General features: G+C 42.2%; 1 protein-coding gene across 2 annotated transcripts in view; it reads right to left on the minus strand.

Annotated features, from left to right (window-relative positions):
- Positions 1-14295, minus strand: part of GAK (cyclin G associated kinase) — a 77201-nt gene extending 62906 nt beyond the window's left edge. Inside the window, exons 1-3 of one of the 2 annotated variants that reach the window (XM_040579368.1) lie at positions 13979-14295; positions 3035-3096; positions 1609-1668 (exon numbers count right to left, since the gene is read on the minus strand). In XM_040579368.1, the coding sequence (XP_040435302.1) occupies positions 1609-1668; positions 3035-3096; positions 13979-14120 (264 nt within the window). In that variant the 5' untranslated portion in view covers positions 14121-14295. The remainder of the gene's footprint in view (positions 1-1608; positions 1669-3034; positions 3097-13978) is intronic. The other variant, XM_040579367.1, reaches the window with a different exon arrangement.
- Between the last annotated feature and the right edge of the window lie 3344 nt (positions 14296-17639).

Below are 17639 nucleotides of genomic sequence, written 5' to 3' on the forward strand. Positions count from 1 at the left end.
ATACTGAATTTTCTGAAGCCAGGGATTAAAACACTCTGAGATTGCTTTATACCCCCAAGATTACATTATACCCTACCATCTAACGTCACTGAAGACAAAAAGGACAGCAACAACACTGAAAAACATCTGCTTCTTGTTTCTGATGCTGAAGTGCTGAGGCCTGAGCAACAGGCCCTGAGCTAAAGTTGACCTCTACATGAACCTGCCAAACAAACTTTATATATATATATATATATGTAATTTTTGGTATCCTATCATTAGCAAAATATGCTTAGTGAAAGATGTAGCTTCAATAAAATGTAATCATTAGTGAAGATACAGTGCATCCCTCCTTGCTTAGAGGCAGGGGGACAAGGCTGTGAAACTAATGGTTGGCCTTGTTTGGAAACTGGTGGTTAAAATCCAGTAGACAAAGGAAACTCACTTGGTTCCACCCTGAGCCCTGGCCAGGCTTGGGTGGGATCTGAGGGGAGTAAAGCCAGGTGTTTCCACATTTGATATTAAGTGAACTTGTTTATTCAACAGTATAAAACAGGGGTCCTCACACTTTTTAACCAGGGGCCGGCGCGGATGCAGTGGCAGGCAGCCATCTGCGGCTGCTTGGTTTCCCCCCCCAACCCCTGGCGGGGGGGGCGGGGGGGGTGTCTGTAAATACCGGGGGCCGGATTGAGGACCCTGGGGGGCCGTATCCAGCCCACAGGCCGTAGTTTGAGGGCCCCTGGTATAAAAGCTGGGCCCTCCTGCAGTGACTTTGGAGACATCACCTATGAGGGGATGCCCTGTGTAGGACTTCCCCATTGCTGGGTCAGGCTTTCTAAATTGTCCCTGCAACAGGGGCTCCCCAGTGACTGCAGATCTGGCTGATGGTAACGTATTAGGACAATGGATGATGTATCTTTCTTGCTCACCATAGCTAATCTTGAGTCATAGTAACTACGTGCATTGCCTTGCTTATCTGTTTTATTGCTTGAATCAGGGTATCATAGGCTAATCCATTTGTATGTGCATATTGCCTTATTTTCTGTATTAATTTAAAATGAACAGTAAATCAAGGTTATCTTCTCTATTGGTGTCTGTATGCTATCTATTGACCCCATCAACTGGTAAAACAGATGCATGTATCCTACTGTAATTTCTTCCTTAATATTCAGTATTACTTTTTAAAGCCAGATGTATCTGAGGCAGAAATTAAGAAACGTTGTGAGTAAAAGAAGTTCTGAATAATCAAAAAGGCAATAAATCCAGTGCATGTGAGGGAAGTGTACTTAAGATCCAAGTATCATCTGAATGGTCAAAAGGTCTGTTTACCATGGTCAGAGGACTGCAAGAAAGCCGAAATACGAATTTCACTTCTGGCTAGATAAAGTCTACACTAGCTACAGAAGTTTTCTGCACACATTGAATTCCTGCATTTTTTTAACAACTTGCTGGATGTTGGTGTCAGATTCAGGACAAACCAGGAACCTAGACCTTCCTCAGAAGGTCAGTCCTCTTAAGCATTGTAGGGCATAGAAAGAACTGAATCTATAGAGCAGTCCTCTATTTCCCAGAAACATTTGATAGCAGGCAATTAAATCAAAACTTTAAGATATGTTCCAGAAAAGATACCATAAAACAAACTTCCTGAATGATGGCTTTGTTCTTTTCTTCTTCATTGGACAACAACCGCTGTCAAAAAATAAGAGTAATTGAGAAGATACAGTTATTAAAACTTAGAGAAAAACAGTTCATTGATTTTTTTTTCCAGACCACAAAAGATAAGCTACAATCAAAAAACTAAGGAAGTGTGATGGGACAGTAAACAAAGTGGGCTTGTTGTACATTTGGACATACTGCCATAAACATACCACCCAGTTCTGCAGGTACCTGTACTATTCAGGTTTAGTTATAACTGACCAGTTGTAAACTTTGACACTCAAAAAGTAACTGCTCTGACAGCTTTGTGATGTGTAAAACACTAAAGTTTGAGCACCGTGCACTGACAAAGAAAAATTATTCTTCTGCCTCAAATCTTTAGACAGAACTTTCAACCTCCTCTAACCAAAACTTCTCCAAATTAGGCAGCCCAATTTTTTTCAACAGTACTCAAGTAATCATCAGCAAAATCAACCGTAACAATTTCCAATATCTGCTTGGATTTAGACTAGAATCAATCTGAGCATTTGCTACAAAAGTACCAGTTTTACAAAACACAGAATGTACAGTAATTGTTCACCTTCCATCTATTATTTTTAACTAGGGCTACTTCTAGATGATATTTTGAACATATATACTATATGGATTTGGTCATGTTTTGTTACTGTAGGATGCGGTATGAAAAGTAAAAACACAGACTAAGGAATTACTGGTCGTGTAATGCCAACTTACCTCTCCCAACTCTCATACTACTACCCTTTCCACTTTCTCTCAAGATAGGTACAGGCACAGAACATCCCCACCCCAAAAATGAAGCCATTTTGTGGTAAAAACAAGTGACATGATATTTTTTTGCAGCAAAATATGACCAAGTAAATTACTTCACTTTATTGTCCTTTACATAATACTTCAGTTTTTCAGCTGTTACATGATTATTATAAGCTTTCAGAAAACAAGAATCCAGTGGCGTGTCTCTGAAAAGTGCCAGGATTAACATTTGATGAACGAGTCAAGAGTGTGGAAACTTACTGTGTAAGTACAAAAGTAGGCTAACCAGCAGCCTAAATCTGCTTCTGAGGAGTGAAAACATTCCCATACAGGTAACTAGGAAAAATTCCTTGTACTCATGTAACAGAATGCTTGGGAAGGGTCATGAATTTCTAGACCAAATGAAGACAAACAGCAGTAGTACCCAACAGAGCAACTCCCATCTTCAACATCTAAATGTAAAGTGCAGGCCCCTAATGACCATTCTGAATACAGGTATGGTGTGCTAAAAACACCACTTCATCATTCTGATGACTTGTTCAGTGGCATACACAAAGGATTAACTATCATGCTAAAGCACCAAGCAAAAAGACAGACCTTGTAAACTTGTGGTGAAGTAAATTTGTTTTACCTTTAAAGCATAATCTTTGCCACTTCCAAGGTCTTGAGCTTCATAGACAAAAGCAAAACCACCTACAAAAAGAAGGCACATAAAGTCAGTTTTAATCTCAATATTCAGGTAAATAGTTATTTTTAGTCTAACAAATCTAGTACAAGAGTATAGACACGTCTCTGAATGTACATATTATACGTATTTTTCAGTGGCTTGCCAAGAGCATGGGTAACCTACATACAAAAGCTAAAATATTCTCTTCCTTTCTTTTACATATGCCAGAAGCACTGTTACTTTCGTGCACTCTGTCAGTCTGCATATGCAGATTTCCTAATGAAGCAACCTTTTTTTTAACGCAGGTCCCTATGCAACCAAGATTCACTACCGCCAATACTACCTAGTGATTTTAAGTAAACTACTCCTTTGTTTTACACTGTTAGGCTTTGTATAAAAACAGCAATAACCAAGGGAGATAAAATGTTAAATACATACCTCCTCATACTTTTAGGATATTTTCCATGCTTCAGACTTCATGTTAAAAGTGGAAAGCATTTTCAAGCACTGAAGCACATAATTCCAATGACAGCGATACTGTTACTAAATGCAATTTGTCACTGCATACAGCATTATTTTCATTCCAACTTCTTTTGTCAGAATATCTATTTCATCAAACACAACCGATTTGTTCAAGAACACTGCAAATTTCCACAAAGTAAAAAAGACTGAGAAAAAGTTACAGGTCTACTAAATTTCCTCAGTTGCTAATTATGTTAATCTAACTATCAAAAGAACATACTTGAACAGTTCTACTCCCATTGTAAAGATCCTGGTATTACTCCAATTTCTTCTAGGAATGTCATCTTCATGGTTACACAAACACTGTAGTTGCATACATGCTCACTGTGCATTACAGAGTATCTTTAGTAGATTAACAACCAAAGTGACAAACTTCAATGATTTGCCTTTCCACCCTTTTAATATAAATGCTATCTTCATTGAACCACATAGTGATGTTTTCTCTAGCAATAATTTGGAGAATAAACACAGAAGATGTCAGCAAACCACATAAGCCTAAGGGAATAAGGTAACTAAAGAATGAATCACCACAGACAAGAAAGAAGTTGACAAGGCCCTTTTAAAAAAAGATGCAGAATCCAGGTCAGTACAGTCACATTAGTACCCAATACCTTCTTGTGGATGGGGAATATTAACAAAAGGCTTGAAGTGGACACAGCATTTGCTTTCGCAATTCAATAAACACAACATTTTTCAAGAAGAGTTTTACATGGCAATTGACCAGAGTTCTCCAAGTACCATTCTGAACGGTACTGCCCACACACCTTGTCATTTTTCCAGTAGCATGCAAAACACTAAATAAGTGACAGGCTGCTGGATATTACCTTTGCTTTTGATATCTAAATAGGAATTACACACAAAAACAGCAAAACCAAGACTGCACTTGCAGGAAGGACAAGCAAAAGACAGGAAAGAGTTAAAGTACTAATGAGAACACTGAAGATGACAGACAGCAAGGGCTGCTGTTCATTCCCACCATGTATCACCTATGCATGCATTGTGCTTATCCATTTACTTTGACCTATCCTATAAAAACAGTTTTGCTACTTCCCACAACAGAAGTTTCCTTAGCTTTTCTAAAGCCCCTAGTGCAAGACTTCTGATCAGCAATTACAATCAGCATTTCAGGCACAGATGGGAGAGGGGCCAAAGACAGAATGAAGTCCACACTTACCATCATCTTAAAAGCATTACCTCAAGATACTTTGCTTCTTTTTGAATGAGAACATACGCAAGAAGAATATGGTTCTGGACAGTGCTGATCAGTTATGACTATTGCTTACAGATTGCATAGAGCTGGTGAAAGAAGCAAGGTAATTTGTGAGTCATCCTTCCACTGAAGCTGGATGCTGGGAAACCATGGGTTTTGACTGCTCTTCCCAGCCAGTTCCCTATTCACATCTGGGGGCATGTCCCAGGTTTCAGAGGCCGCTATCCTAGTGAATTGCAAGCCCCCACACCAGTGTGTACCAGTCACTACATTACAGAGCTACTGCCTACACATCTTTGACCTACACAGATGCTGCAGACTACCTACACAATGGAAGTACTGCTGGCCCTACAGAAGAAGTCATTACATTCATCCTGATCAATATTTGATTTTATTCTAATAACGCTTCAAACCCGCCTTGAAAATATATGCTTCCATTTGCAAAATTAGGGACTTCAGGCCAGCACAAACTTCTAGAACATTAAATCACTCTGATCAACTGTGTACACTGCCAAGGGTTCCAGGAGGGCTGGAATGGGGCAAGACTACTCTTAATTGCAAGCATACACCTTGCTAGTACCTCTACAAATGTCCACAGACCTACATGCATGTTGTAAAAAAAAAAAAAACTATCTATGCTTCATTCAAATGCATTAAGGGCCCTCCTGGAAATCACACATGTGAAAGCACCTATGCATCAGAATTAAGTCATCAAATCAATTCAATGCATCACTTTCAAGCATGTACCTGATTAACACCCAAGCTGATCCAAACTCTGAAGAAAGGCCCTAGAAGCACTGCTACCTTTCCAACTACTTCAACTGGTCTGATAAGCTTTCCTACAAGCTCTTCCTACAATGTAAGAAATGTTTACAATATAGACCAAGTTTCACATTATCACTAAGCTTAAACCTGTTGACACTGAGTACAAAGGAGTAAAAGGAGGAATCAGTGTATACAACTAGAAAAATATTACAGCGAGTCTTCAAAAAGAGGTATTTCTTAAACTTTCACAGAAGTCCTGATCATCATACAGTCCTCCCAAAACTCTACACACATTCAGTTGCCCCAAAATTTTCTTTCTGTTCACAAATCTTGAAATTCATGCTTAAATCTCAGCCACTTTTATGAAAACTACACAAGTTCATTTCTTGATGGAAAAGGCTGTGTTTTTAACACTTAGAATCACAATATTAAAACCACTTCAGAAGGGCTCCTGAAGTTTAAGTAATTTCTGTTCAATTTCAATAAACCTCACTTCAATCAAAAACAATTAATTTCAATCCTCTTAATAGCTAGCTAGGAATCTAAAGAAATCTTATATTCAGCGTCATAACTACTTCAAAACATCCACTGGATGTAGGTTTCACTATTCATTTAAAGTCATTAATGTTCATTTTGGCCTAGCAGCACAAGTGAACATTTTGGGCAATGCAAGCCATTTAAAAATTACTTCCTGTTATAAACAGAAGTTAATACAAGCTCTGCTTCAGTTAAAGCACAGGTATTTAAGCGAAGCATAATTACCATTATCTGAAAATCCAGCGGAATCTGCATAGAAACTGTCCATACTAGGATTTTGCTGCAGTTAAATACAAAGCTGGCAAGACCCAACTTGTGTATTAGCAAAATACTTCATTTACTTACTACATTTTCATAGAAGGGGTCAACAAAAGGAAAAGTAATGAAGAGAGTCTTCTTTAATGTCATTTCAATGGTGTCACAGCTTACTAGAGCTCCTCATGCAGTAAGATCTAACAATTTATTAGAGGTATTAGAATAATAAGCTGAAGGGAGCAACTTCATTAAAATAGTGATAGCTTCAGAGTACACAAGTAGTTTAAAAGACGCACTTTCAGTTCAGTGACGGTACCTTAAAATCAAGTACTGAAATGCTAAACAGATAGTTAAGTTCATTAAACTTTTCAGAACTCCAAACAAAAGCCAGTGGTATCATGCCTGATTAAATTCCTAATTCATTGCACTGGTTTTATAGGTAAGTTCACTGCTATGGCCTCTAACCTCACCCTTTATAGCTATGCCCCTGTCAAAACATCAGTTTTAAGTTTCTCATTCAGTCACTTCATTGTTTCACCTGAACACCATTCGTTCCCTGCAACACTGCTCATTCCAGGTCGTGGTTAGTTCACAACTACTGAAACTCTACAGCTGATAGCAATTTTAAATTATGGATTTTCTGGGGTACCAGAAGAGGTATAGTAAGTTGCAAAGAGGCTTTTAAAAAAAGTAAATTAAAAGTATCTGTTATTGGTGATTATTTTTTTTTTTTCCACAAAAGGCAGAATTAGTCCTACTGCTTCCTTATTGTTTTGTTTAGGGTTTGAAGCTGGCTTCCTTGTGGAGCTAGTCTATTAAAACAGTTTTAATATAACCTGAATAGGGACAACTTCACTGACAAAACTTCTTTGCCCTAACAGCTTACTCCAGGCCTTCTGACCAATGTAGTCTGCAATATAATTCGCAAAAATTTTAAGAAAGTTTCACCTGTTTAACTATAACCACACCAAGGATTTCACAGTCAACACAGCCATGGCAGTTAACAGTCACACTCCTACACCAACATACCTGTATGAACAAACACCTGTATAGCAGACCCAACTGAGGCAAATGACAACATGAAAGTTAAGAGGAGGAGGACTTTGGTTTCTTTCCTAGGAGTGCAGAAAGAATATATTTTTATTTGGGGTGGTTTTGCTCATTATTTCCACTCACATAAACACCTGAGACCATTTTAAGTCAGTTTTCTGAAGTTTTTTACATCAGCACAATCATCTTAGCATCTCCCCATACAGGTTACCAGTGTGCATATATGTACACAGCCATCCCAGCTCTTGCCCTGAGACACTAAGTGAGAGGGCTGGAGGGGCACAGGAAATCGGGAGGGGACACAGCCAGGACAGGTGACCTGAACTAGCCAAAGGGATACTCCATATAACAGGACATCATGCTCAGTATATAAACCGGGGGAAAAAGGAAGGGGGGACATTTGGCATTATGGTATTTGACTGCCCAAGTAATGGTTACACGTGCTGGAGCCCAGCTTTCCTGGGGATGGCTGAACGCCTGCCTGCCCATGGGAAGTGGTGAATGAATTCCTTGTTTTGCTTCGCTTAAGTGCACGGCTTTTGCTTTACCTATTACATTGTTCTTATTTCAACTCTCAAGTTTAACATTCCTTCCTGATTCTCCTCCCTATTTCTCTGGGTGTGTGTGGGGGTGCGTGAGCGGCTGCGTGGAGCTTGGCTGCCGGCTGGGGTTAAACCATGACACCAGTTTTTCCACTGACTAAGCATTTCATAGTCCCTTTCTCAGAACACAGCTCAAGCTCTAAAAATGGTCTCAGATTATTATTTTCTGCCTCAAAAATTATCACAGAAGAAAACTAGTTTTCTTTCTTTTCTGCAGCACAAGCTTAAACATAAGAGGTTCACTACAGCGTACCACACCAGCTCATGAAAATGGAGTAGCCAAAGTACAACAGTCCGTCCTGGAATCAGTCTTGGCTCGTAGCAGATCCAGAGAAACACGCTAGACCACAAAGCTTACCAGCCTCACCTTTCTGGCCCACACTGAGACCATCTGATGACTTCCTCTGCATTAGGAAATTAGCCCTACCTCATTTGCTTTAATAGGAAACAATCTACACTCATCCTTACACCACTGCAGCCCACAGGCATTACTCCTGTCAGTATTTTAGCATCCTCTTGTAAAGATTAGAAGACCCTTTCTTTTCCAACCCAGAGGTTTGCCTTCTCCCTCAAGTTAAACCTTGGCATCAACATAATATTGAATAAGTTCACTGTACTATAAATCAAATTGGATTCAAAACTGCTCCTTTTTTTATCCTGTCCCTGTTTTCTCTGTCTTCAGTGATTTTTTCATAGAAACCATTTCAGTGAAATGACAGTTTTCCTACTTATCAGCTAGTGAAGCATCAAAATAGGGACATCAACCACAACATTAAAACTGCTTACCACTGTAATGTATTGTTTCATTGCACACTTAACTAGTTATGAGAAAAGGGTGGTGTGAATAGCTTCCTGTTTATAACAACTTGGTATGACTTGTCCACTCCCTTCCCAAATACTGACCAAATTTGTTCCCTTATCAATACTAAGTAGCTTGTGTTTCAATCATAACTTCATTAAAAATCTGTAATTTTAGCCTGGGCTCCATGTTAGCTGTTTTTCCACCAGAGTACAGGCAACATCCTTAATCAAAGCAGAAAGGATGCTCTGTGATTGTTGCCAAGCATTGATTCATAAGCATGTTTTTTGAAGTCCAGTCACATAATTGTGTCAATTTCAAAGTCCTAATGATATCAGCAGAGTTCAAATTAAATGTAAATATGCTCCAGTTACTGTAACTTTAGCTATTGTGCTGAACACTCATGAGGTCAAGCATGGAATTTTTTAACAGGAACTTATCTTAGAAAGCAGCTTTTCTTTATTAGAAAAATAAACACCTGAGCAGTTAAGGAAGCACAGGATACTTACAGAATGCCTACAAAGCATACGGTGAAAGTAACAGCCATAAGGGTATTTTGGAGTTAACTTTGAAATGAATAGGGGGCACTGACTCAAGTGACCACCAATGACCAACCAAGATCCGCGTGCATGCATAGTATAGCTTTGCAATGATAGCAATATGGAAACATAGTAGCTAGGAGGAGTCAATTTGACATATATGCTATACTAACAGTCTATGTAAATTTGAGCATATAAATACACTAAGTTTTCTGTCCAACTTTGCACTCCATTTGGGGAGTTTTTCCCAACTGTCCTGATTCTGCACACAATCAAATAACGCAATGTCTCCTTCCTAAATGTAGTCTTTTCTGCATTTCAGGAGCTCAGGTAAAACAGTAACACTAATAACAAGATTAAACAGGCCTCAAAAATGAAGTATGGCTCTAAAATCTGGATTTTTTCCCATGACTTGAGAAGTAAAGAGGTATGACACCCTAAAACTTTCAGCGCTCACCTGCAAGCAGGAACTGCTATACCTCAGAAACACCAGTTTTAAAAAACGGCACTGTTCCGCTTAACGTTGAAAAACTTCTCTACATCTACAGTAAAGGGAATGCAAACTGGAAAGCTGCTAGGTCAGCGTGCTTCAGCTCTTCAGAGATTATCATATTTTTCTCCTACTTCCAAAAACTCTGCCTCACACATTATTTGCAGAGTAACTGTCAGTTCATCCTTTACATGACACGCTGTTGCAATTTCTCTTTGATTTAATACGAGCTCTCCTCCTTTCATAGTAACTCCAAGCATCTGTCAGCAAATCAAACTAAAACAATGTTTGCTGAAACTTGACCATTAAGTGTCCATTGTAATTCTGCTGCCCAGAGTTTTATGAATTACTTCCATTAAAAAAATAATCCACATTTAATTATGTTACCACCATCCTATGAATCCAGAAGTTGCAGAGACCATGAAATCGTATCTGTAAATTTGGTAAACTGTAATACTGCCTATTCACACTCAATTTACTGAAGGAACCTTTAAGTCTAAAGCAGCAACTTTTTGATACTTTAATGACAGATGCAAGTTTCACTTTGTCAGAATGCAGCTTGTAACAAGTCATCTACATGACTTCCATTCAATGACAGCTTTGTAAACTCCAAAAAAATTGAAGTCTGTAGCTGCTACCTTTCTGACTAAGGAATGATGCTTTCTTCACAGTGAAGAAATGCATCAGCAGTCTCTCAACAAATAATCTGAGAGCCCAGTGACCTGGTTCTATTCCTTCTACAGTATAGGTGGAAACCAAGAAGTTTCCCATACTTGTCCACCATCTTTTAAGTGTCACCATTATCAGGTAAACAAGCATAAGGTCTTATCAGAAGAGACACTTTGTCCAACGCAGGCAAAAATGAAAGCCAGCAGCATGTAGGATTTGAAAAACACATTTGCAAGCTTGGTTGTCTATGCAAATATGCCAGTTTACAGGAGCAAGAAACAAGAAATTTCTGAAAACTACTGTTTAGCCTGCTGTGGTCACTTGCTCTCCCCATTCTCATCTAAAGTCAAATGTGCAGGCTGCAAGGATTCCTGAATCATTAAGAACTACTTTAGTCCCTCAGCTACCTAGTACAGATTGATACAGGAATCCTGACATTCCTGAACGAAAGCGATGGATACTCCAGGATGTTAAATGACGAAGCAGAGAGTCAGCATAAAAATGCACATACTGTTCATGTGAACAGTAAGCGATCTGACTGAGGCTTTTCAAGAGAGTTTAAGCCTCTCTCACCTAACCCTACAAAACCCAAATGTGTTAGCAAGCATTTGGAGAATTACCACATATATCTGGACTATGCACATGCAGTCACCCTGGTGACAGCAGACATCCATGTTGTGATATAAACAGGTACGGTATACTCAGACTGCAATGACTTATGGCCATACAAGAGAGTGCCCTCTGTCACAAGAGTGTAAGATAGTTACTTTTACTAATATTGTCTACTTCTATATGCAATCAATGACTATTCTACTTAAGTAAAATTGTGTGGCAGTCTGTGCACTTAACTGGAGGACCCAAAAGAACCACAGCTGAACCAGCATCACACAAAGGGCAAGTAGGGATTAAATGTAAAGGCCCCAAGCCACCTTCTCTAAAACTTTCTTAACTGCAGTAAGCTACCAAAATACCCAAGTAGAAAATACAAGAGACACTATTCTAGGAACACTCAGTCTGTCCTGTGACACACGTCAGTCTGCTCATGCATTTGGAGGTAGTATCAGCACTAGAGATCATCACCAGCCTGTCCCCCCCAGGTTGCTCTCAACTTCCTGCAGCAGCCCACCACGAATCCAAAGGTGGTGCTGCCAGTTTCTCAGCTTACAGCTTGGCCAAACGTGTACTGCACCGACACAGATGGGCAGCACACTCCAGAGCTGGAAAGAGCTGTAGAGTGCGAGAACAACTGAACTTACACTGCTATGTAATACTCGGTAATGCTAATCCACAGACTGTTCACACCAACTGAAAAAGCAGCAGACTGTACGATCTTATGGAAAAGGCTACCCCTCTGCACTGGCTGATCACACACAGTTCATCACTGATTTGAAATCTAAATTCAGAAAGCAGCACTTTACGTTCTAGTAGTGAATTTAGCATGAAAGGACTCCATTAAAAAGTAAAACAGATTCTGAATTTTTAAGTATGGAAGAGAATGCTTATAAACCACAGTTATGCAAGCATGTATCAGGAGGTGTCAAACACAGGTTCAGAGCTCAAAGATGAATTCAAGTTCAGCCACAAAATAAATTATACACTAAGACAAATACAAGTCTGAAGACAGCAAGAGGCTGGGACTTTTGCATTTTATATTTATACTGAATTTACCTTAAGGGCTGTTCTAGCCCAGCTATGCTGGCTGGAAAGTCTTACTTTCTAGGTAAAGTAAGCAGTTAGGCCCAATTTCAGTCAGGGAAATACAGAGAAAAACAACATGAAATGAAACATGGAACACAAAGCAGTGGTTACAGATCAATTCTCAAGAACACCAGACTTAAAGCATGTCTCCATTTGCTTTAAATCATCTAACCTGGCATCCTTCCTCTGACATTTTAGAAAGCCTGTGTCAGATTGTGGGAGACAGCAGGCTGCTGCCAAAGTAACATATGAAATACTTGTTTCAGAATCAAGAACTGAACAGCAGATATATCTCAGATATAGCTTCCTGCCCTTCCTTTCCTTTGTTGTTCTTTGGAAACTGCTGTGGTCACTCCTGGTAGGAACGTCACAATAACAGCAGCACCAGCCAGTTCATTCAGCATTCACGCCACATTGAACGCCAACATTTCACTTGCAATTCTCTTTCACGAAGAGCATCTAAGTAAAGGCTGAAGGCAGCATAGGACCTGACATTCAGTACTGTTTTAAATGCAACTCATTACCTACAAAACTGCCAGGTTTTGTCTGAGATCATATGCCAGGCGTGTTTAAACATTAAAAGTAACAACTTATTTGTCCTTAAGAAAATAAAACATCAGTGAAGACCATGTCCTGTTGTTTTACATGAGCAAATTTTTGGGGAGTTTAGCTAAAGTAGCTAGTCTTGAAGAATCAAATTTTTCTTCCACACTGGTCACTAAGATTTCAATGAAAAACTACTCAGGGAAAAAGATAATCAATACATCTATTTATAAAACTACTTAAATACAAGACAATAAAAAGCAACTATAAAAAACAACTTAAATAATGGAAAGGGGCTCTGAAGAGAGCTTTGGGATATTTAACCTAAATAATACTAACCATCTGTATAAAGTTAATCAACTATAACTGTATTAATATGTACAAATTCACCTTTTAGTCTTTTGAGACAAGCTTCCAATGTCTCTTCTACAGGAAAAATTAAAGCAATTCCTGTGACCACAAGCACAAGATCCAAATCTGCGCTAATTTCCAAGTAGTGTGCACACCCCAAACATAATACTTATTTTAAAACAGAGCAGCAAGTAGTGTGCCAAGGTGCCTACCTAAAAATCCAATGAAACTAAAAACTGTCCAGACATTCAATTCCTGTGCTTCAGCAAAGCCTATATGCAGGCCGAGATCAGCTTCCTGACATTTGTGTTTAAAGTTAATGTATTTTCCTGCCTTTCCGCTTTCAAACACCCCAGAACGGCACAGGCAAACGTGCACCTCGGCATAGTATTATACATCTTTGTTTATTTTTTGTAATATGCACGCAACCCAGCACTTCCATGAGGACCTCCCGTGGATCATGAACTCCTTGGAGAGTTGTATTACGCGGTGAAAGCATTCCAACCCGTAACGCAGGCGAAGCTGCGGCCGCACAACACGCCGGCCCGCAGCGGGTGCTCCGAAGCCCGCTAACAGCGGCAGCGCCGCGCTCCCGCACCCGGCCCTCGCCGCGCACCCCCGCTAACCCGCTGCGCGGCCCTCACCGAAGCCGCACTCGGAGGCCGCAAGCCCCGCGGCGGGGCCGCCCGCCCTCGCAGCACGAACCCGCCGGCCCCGGCCCGGCCCGCGGCGCCGGCCGCTCGCCCCCACAAGGCCTCCCCCGGCCCAGAGGGCAGGCCGCCCGGCCGGGCGAGGGGCGGCGGGAGGCCCGGGGCCCGAGGGGAAGCGCGGCCCGGCCCTGCACCGCCCCCGGGCGCGCCGCCGCCGCCGGGTCTTACCTTCTGCGATGACCCGCTTGATGCGCAGCTTCATGTCGCCCATCTCCACCGTCTGCCCCACGAAATCGTTCTGGTCGCGGCTGGCGGCCCCCAGGGAGCCGGGGCCCGCTAGGAAGTCCAGGGCGGACTGGAAGAGCGACATGGCCCAGGCAGGCGCTGTCCGGCTGGCTGCCGAGAAGGCGGAGGGGCCAGGGGGGTCGGTGAGGTGAGGCGGGGTAACGGGGCGCGGCGGCTCCGCCAAGCTACTGACTGCAACGGCCGTAGGCCGCCACCGCCTCAGCCGCCATTGCCTCCACTCCTGGCTGCTTCCGGGAGCGATACGTCCTATGTGACCTCACGGGGCCGCCTCCCGCCAGCCCGCCCCGCCGCCGCAGCCCGGCCGGCCGGCACCGCCCTCCCGGCACGGCAACCGGGGACGGGCGGGCCGGGGCTCGCCTTCCCGCCTCGTGGGCGGGGGCACTGGGCCGCGGCGGGGCGCAGGGGCCTCCCGCCGCTGGAGGAGCCGAAGGCTCGGGGCGGGCTGGTCCAGGCGCCCCCGGCTGCCCCCCGAGGCACCTTGCGATGCCGAGCCGCGGCGGCCTGGCTGAGGAGGAGCGGGCCGGGGCGGCTGGGCCGTGCTCGGGGGTGGGAGCAGGGGCTGGGGGAGGTGGACACCGGGCTGGCCGCCGCCGTGAGCAGCCGGCAGCTTGGCCGCCGCCGAGAGGTAACGCTCCTGGCGTCAGCCGCTCAGCCCCGCACGGGTGGCACTCGGGCAGGACATGCGCGTCCCCCACGGAGGCTGCCCTAGTCCTGGCACTGTGCTTCTGCCCTCGGCACCGCCCGCCTTCGCTTTTCCCTGCAACCCTGGCAGGCCGGCCCTTGCCCAGCCTGCACCCCTGCCGCCCGCACCTGAGCGCAGAGCGGAACGTGGTGGCGGTGCCTTGGCAGCACGACACGACGGGGCCATGGGTGTTGGTGGTGGCTGTGGGCCGCGTTGAGCGTTAGCCTGCGTGTTCAGGTGTGAGGCCTGGCTGTTGGGTTCGCACCAGCAGGTCAGTAACTCGTGGGGCCTGTCAGCTGCGGAAGGCTGTACGGCCTGGGGCAGCAGATCGCACAAAGCAAGGCTGTCTAGAAAGCTCCTTTCAGAAACAGTCCTGCTAGCCGGGGCTCTGCTTCTAGAAGTTGTGTCTCCTCACATTGTGGGCTGCGCCCTGCTGGCAGCTGTCACTTTGAGACAATCCCAGACACGCCCAAATTCCATCAGATTTCAGGTGGCTGTGCTTACTTTCTCCTGCACAGATGAACAGTCAAATGTTTTAAAGTTGTATTTCTCAATCAACCTCCATAAGCCAAGAACTTGCTGCTCTTCATGCTACTGTGTCAATTATGAGGGGCATGGCTCCTGTACTTCCCTCACTGTCGTGCTTCCCTCTCACTGTTCTGTAATGCTGTACCAGTCAAAAAGTGTGGTCCTAAAGGCCAGTACATTTGTCCAGAGATCCCATGGTTTAATATCTCTTATAAAAAAATCGTTTAAAACATCGAAGTCAGATTATATGAATAATCTCTTCCTATCTGTAACAGAGGTCAGCTGCAAAAACCTCTTTTGCTATTATAAATCATACCACCATCACCACTTTGAGAACAGCAGATTGTATTCACAGCAGGAACATTCTGCCTTCAATCCCATTTTGGTTTCTGACTTTTCCAATTACTTTTTTTTCAGGCAAAGGCCAAAATTCTTTTGGACAAACGAAAACTGCTAGTTAGACTTGCTACTCCATGCTGTTACACTCATTGTCTGTTGTCCTATCATTTACCTGCATATTCCTCTTCAAAGACTCATTCACAAGGCCACTGGAAAAGGAACAGGATCCATTACAAGGAACCACAGAAGTAATCCTTCTGTATTTGAAAGTCTAGATTTTACGTTAGCAACTTTCTTATTCCCAAGAGCAGGACTCTGTTGTAGATAGAATATGAGGCAACTAAAACTCCAGCTTAAATGGAGACTGATGTTTCTGCTATACCTTCAGTAACAGATGGAGTGACCTGGGCTAAAATGACCTCTTCTTTGGGGTGATTGGTTTTGTGTTTTTTTACTAACCAGCTTTAATATGACTAGTTCCCTGACTGTTCCACTGCTAAACCTCACCTCTACCTCAACACAGAAGAGACATCCCAAAGGTCAGAAGAAACAGCTGGGGCAGGACAAGGCAGCAGGACTATTTATTTCTTTCAGCAGTAGTACAGGCTTATGCCTGCTTGGAATGCCCATAAACCTACTGTCTCAGAATCTTGATTTTCTTATCAATGTGTGCATTTTTAGTGCATAAAATTTGGCAAATAAAATCCCTTCAGTGAAAACTGATTGTATGTAGAACTTTGCGTTTTTACTATTTACACAAGAGAGATTTAATTTGACTGTTCAGAAAGAATCTTGGCACAAATAATCCAAAATTACAGTCCAAAAATTATACATAGATAGGCACCAAGTGTGAGGTATGATACTAAAAGCTCGGTCCAAAGATTTGTACAGTTCCTCTGGTTGCTTGAAATTGCTCTAATAGGACAGTCATAGCTTACATTGGGACTTTGTCCTAAGAAAGACTGCAGGAGCAGTAACTATCTGTTACACATGAAGGAAGTATAAGAAAAAAATGCAGGATAAGAAGCAGGAATGTTACATTTGAAAAAATCAAGATGGATTTGGCACTCCAACTACTGCAGGTACGCTAGAAGAGAGCCTTGATATAGATGCAGCTTTTCTGGCCAAAAAGTTTGAAAGAATGCCTAAGTAATATTTTACTGACCTGTCTTTTTAAATATCCAAGACTATACTGGAGAGGTCAAGCAGACCACTAAGTAAGATGCAGTCTGAAATGTGTGCAGCTGTCTAGAAGGTTCTCCATGAGTGGGGCTGACCTTTTTATTTATTGCTGAGACAAAAGTGTGGTAAAATACTCTAGTTTTTAACAGTGCTTGGCCAAAAAGAGTAATGTATTCTTTTTATTTATGCAGCTTGACAGGCCTATAGATTTTTTCCTGAAGTTGTTAAAGGCAGTAAGACTTACCCATTTAAATGCTGACATCATCCCTTGAAAAGCAGAGGAAAACCAGGTTGTGCCATCTGTTACTAATTTGCATCCTAGTTCTGACAACCACACTGGACTGCTGCAGGATGATTTTGCTCCTGATGAAAAAAGCTCTGCTTCAGCCTTCCCATTTTAACATTCACCCAGTCTCCTCTTCCTTCTACAGCCTCACCCAGAATGAGCCAAGAGTCCTTCTGGCCAAAACTCCTGGGTGGGGAAGGTGGTAAAGAAGGAATTTCTTTTTGTATCATAAGGTCAAGGCAGGACAGAGCTATAAACTGGAAAATTATTAAATTAAAAGTTCATTCTGTCTATTACCATGAAGTAAAGATATGCACTTTAATTTCCATTCCAGTAACTGCATTCAGCTCCTTAGGAATTAGATGAATTAAATAGTAAAAAATTAGCATTCTACCTTGCATTTCTTTATATAGCATTTAATTGAGATATAGCTAGGAAAATGTTATATATGATAATGTCTGCATGGCTCTAAATAGGCTTTATTAGGTTCAGCACAGCTGAAAATCTTTTTCAGAAGTACATCTTGGAAGGAAGATTAAATACATCTCCAAGGTTTGTATTTTTTA

Source organism: Falco naumanni, chromosome Z, assembly GCF_017639655.2.
Source record: "Falco naumanni isolate bFalNau1 chromosome Z, bFalNau1.pat, whole genome shotgun sequence".
In the NCBI taxonomy this organism is placed as follows: domain Eukaryota; kingdom Metazoa; phylum Chordata; class Aves; order Falconiformes; family Falconidae; genus Falco; species Falco naumanni.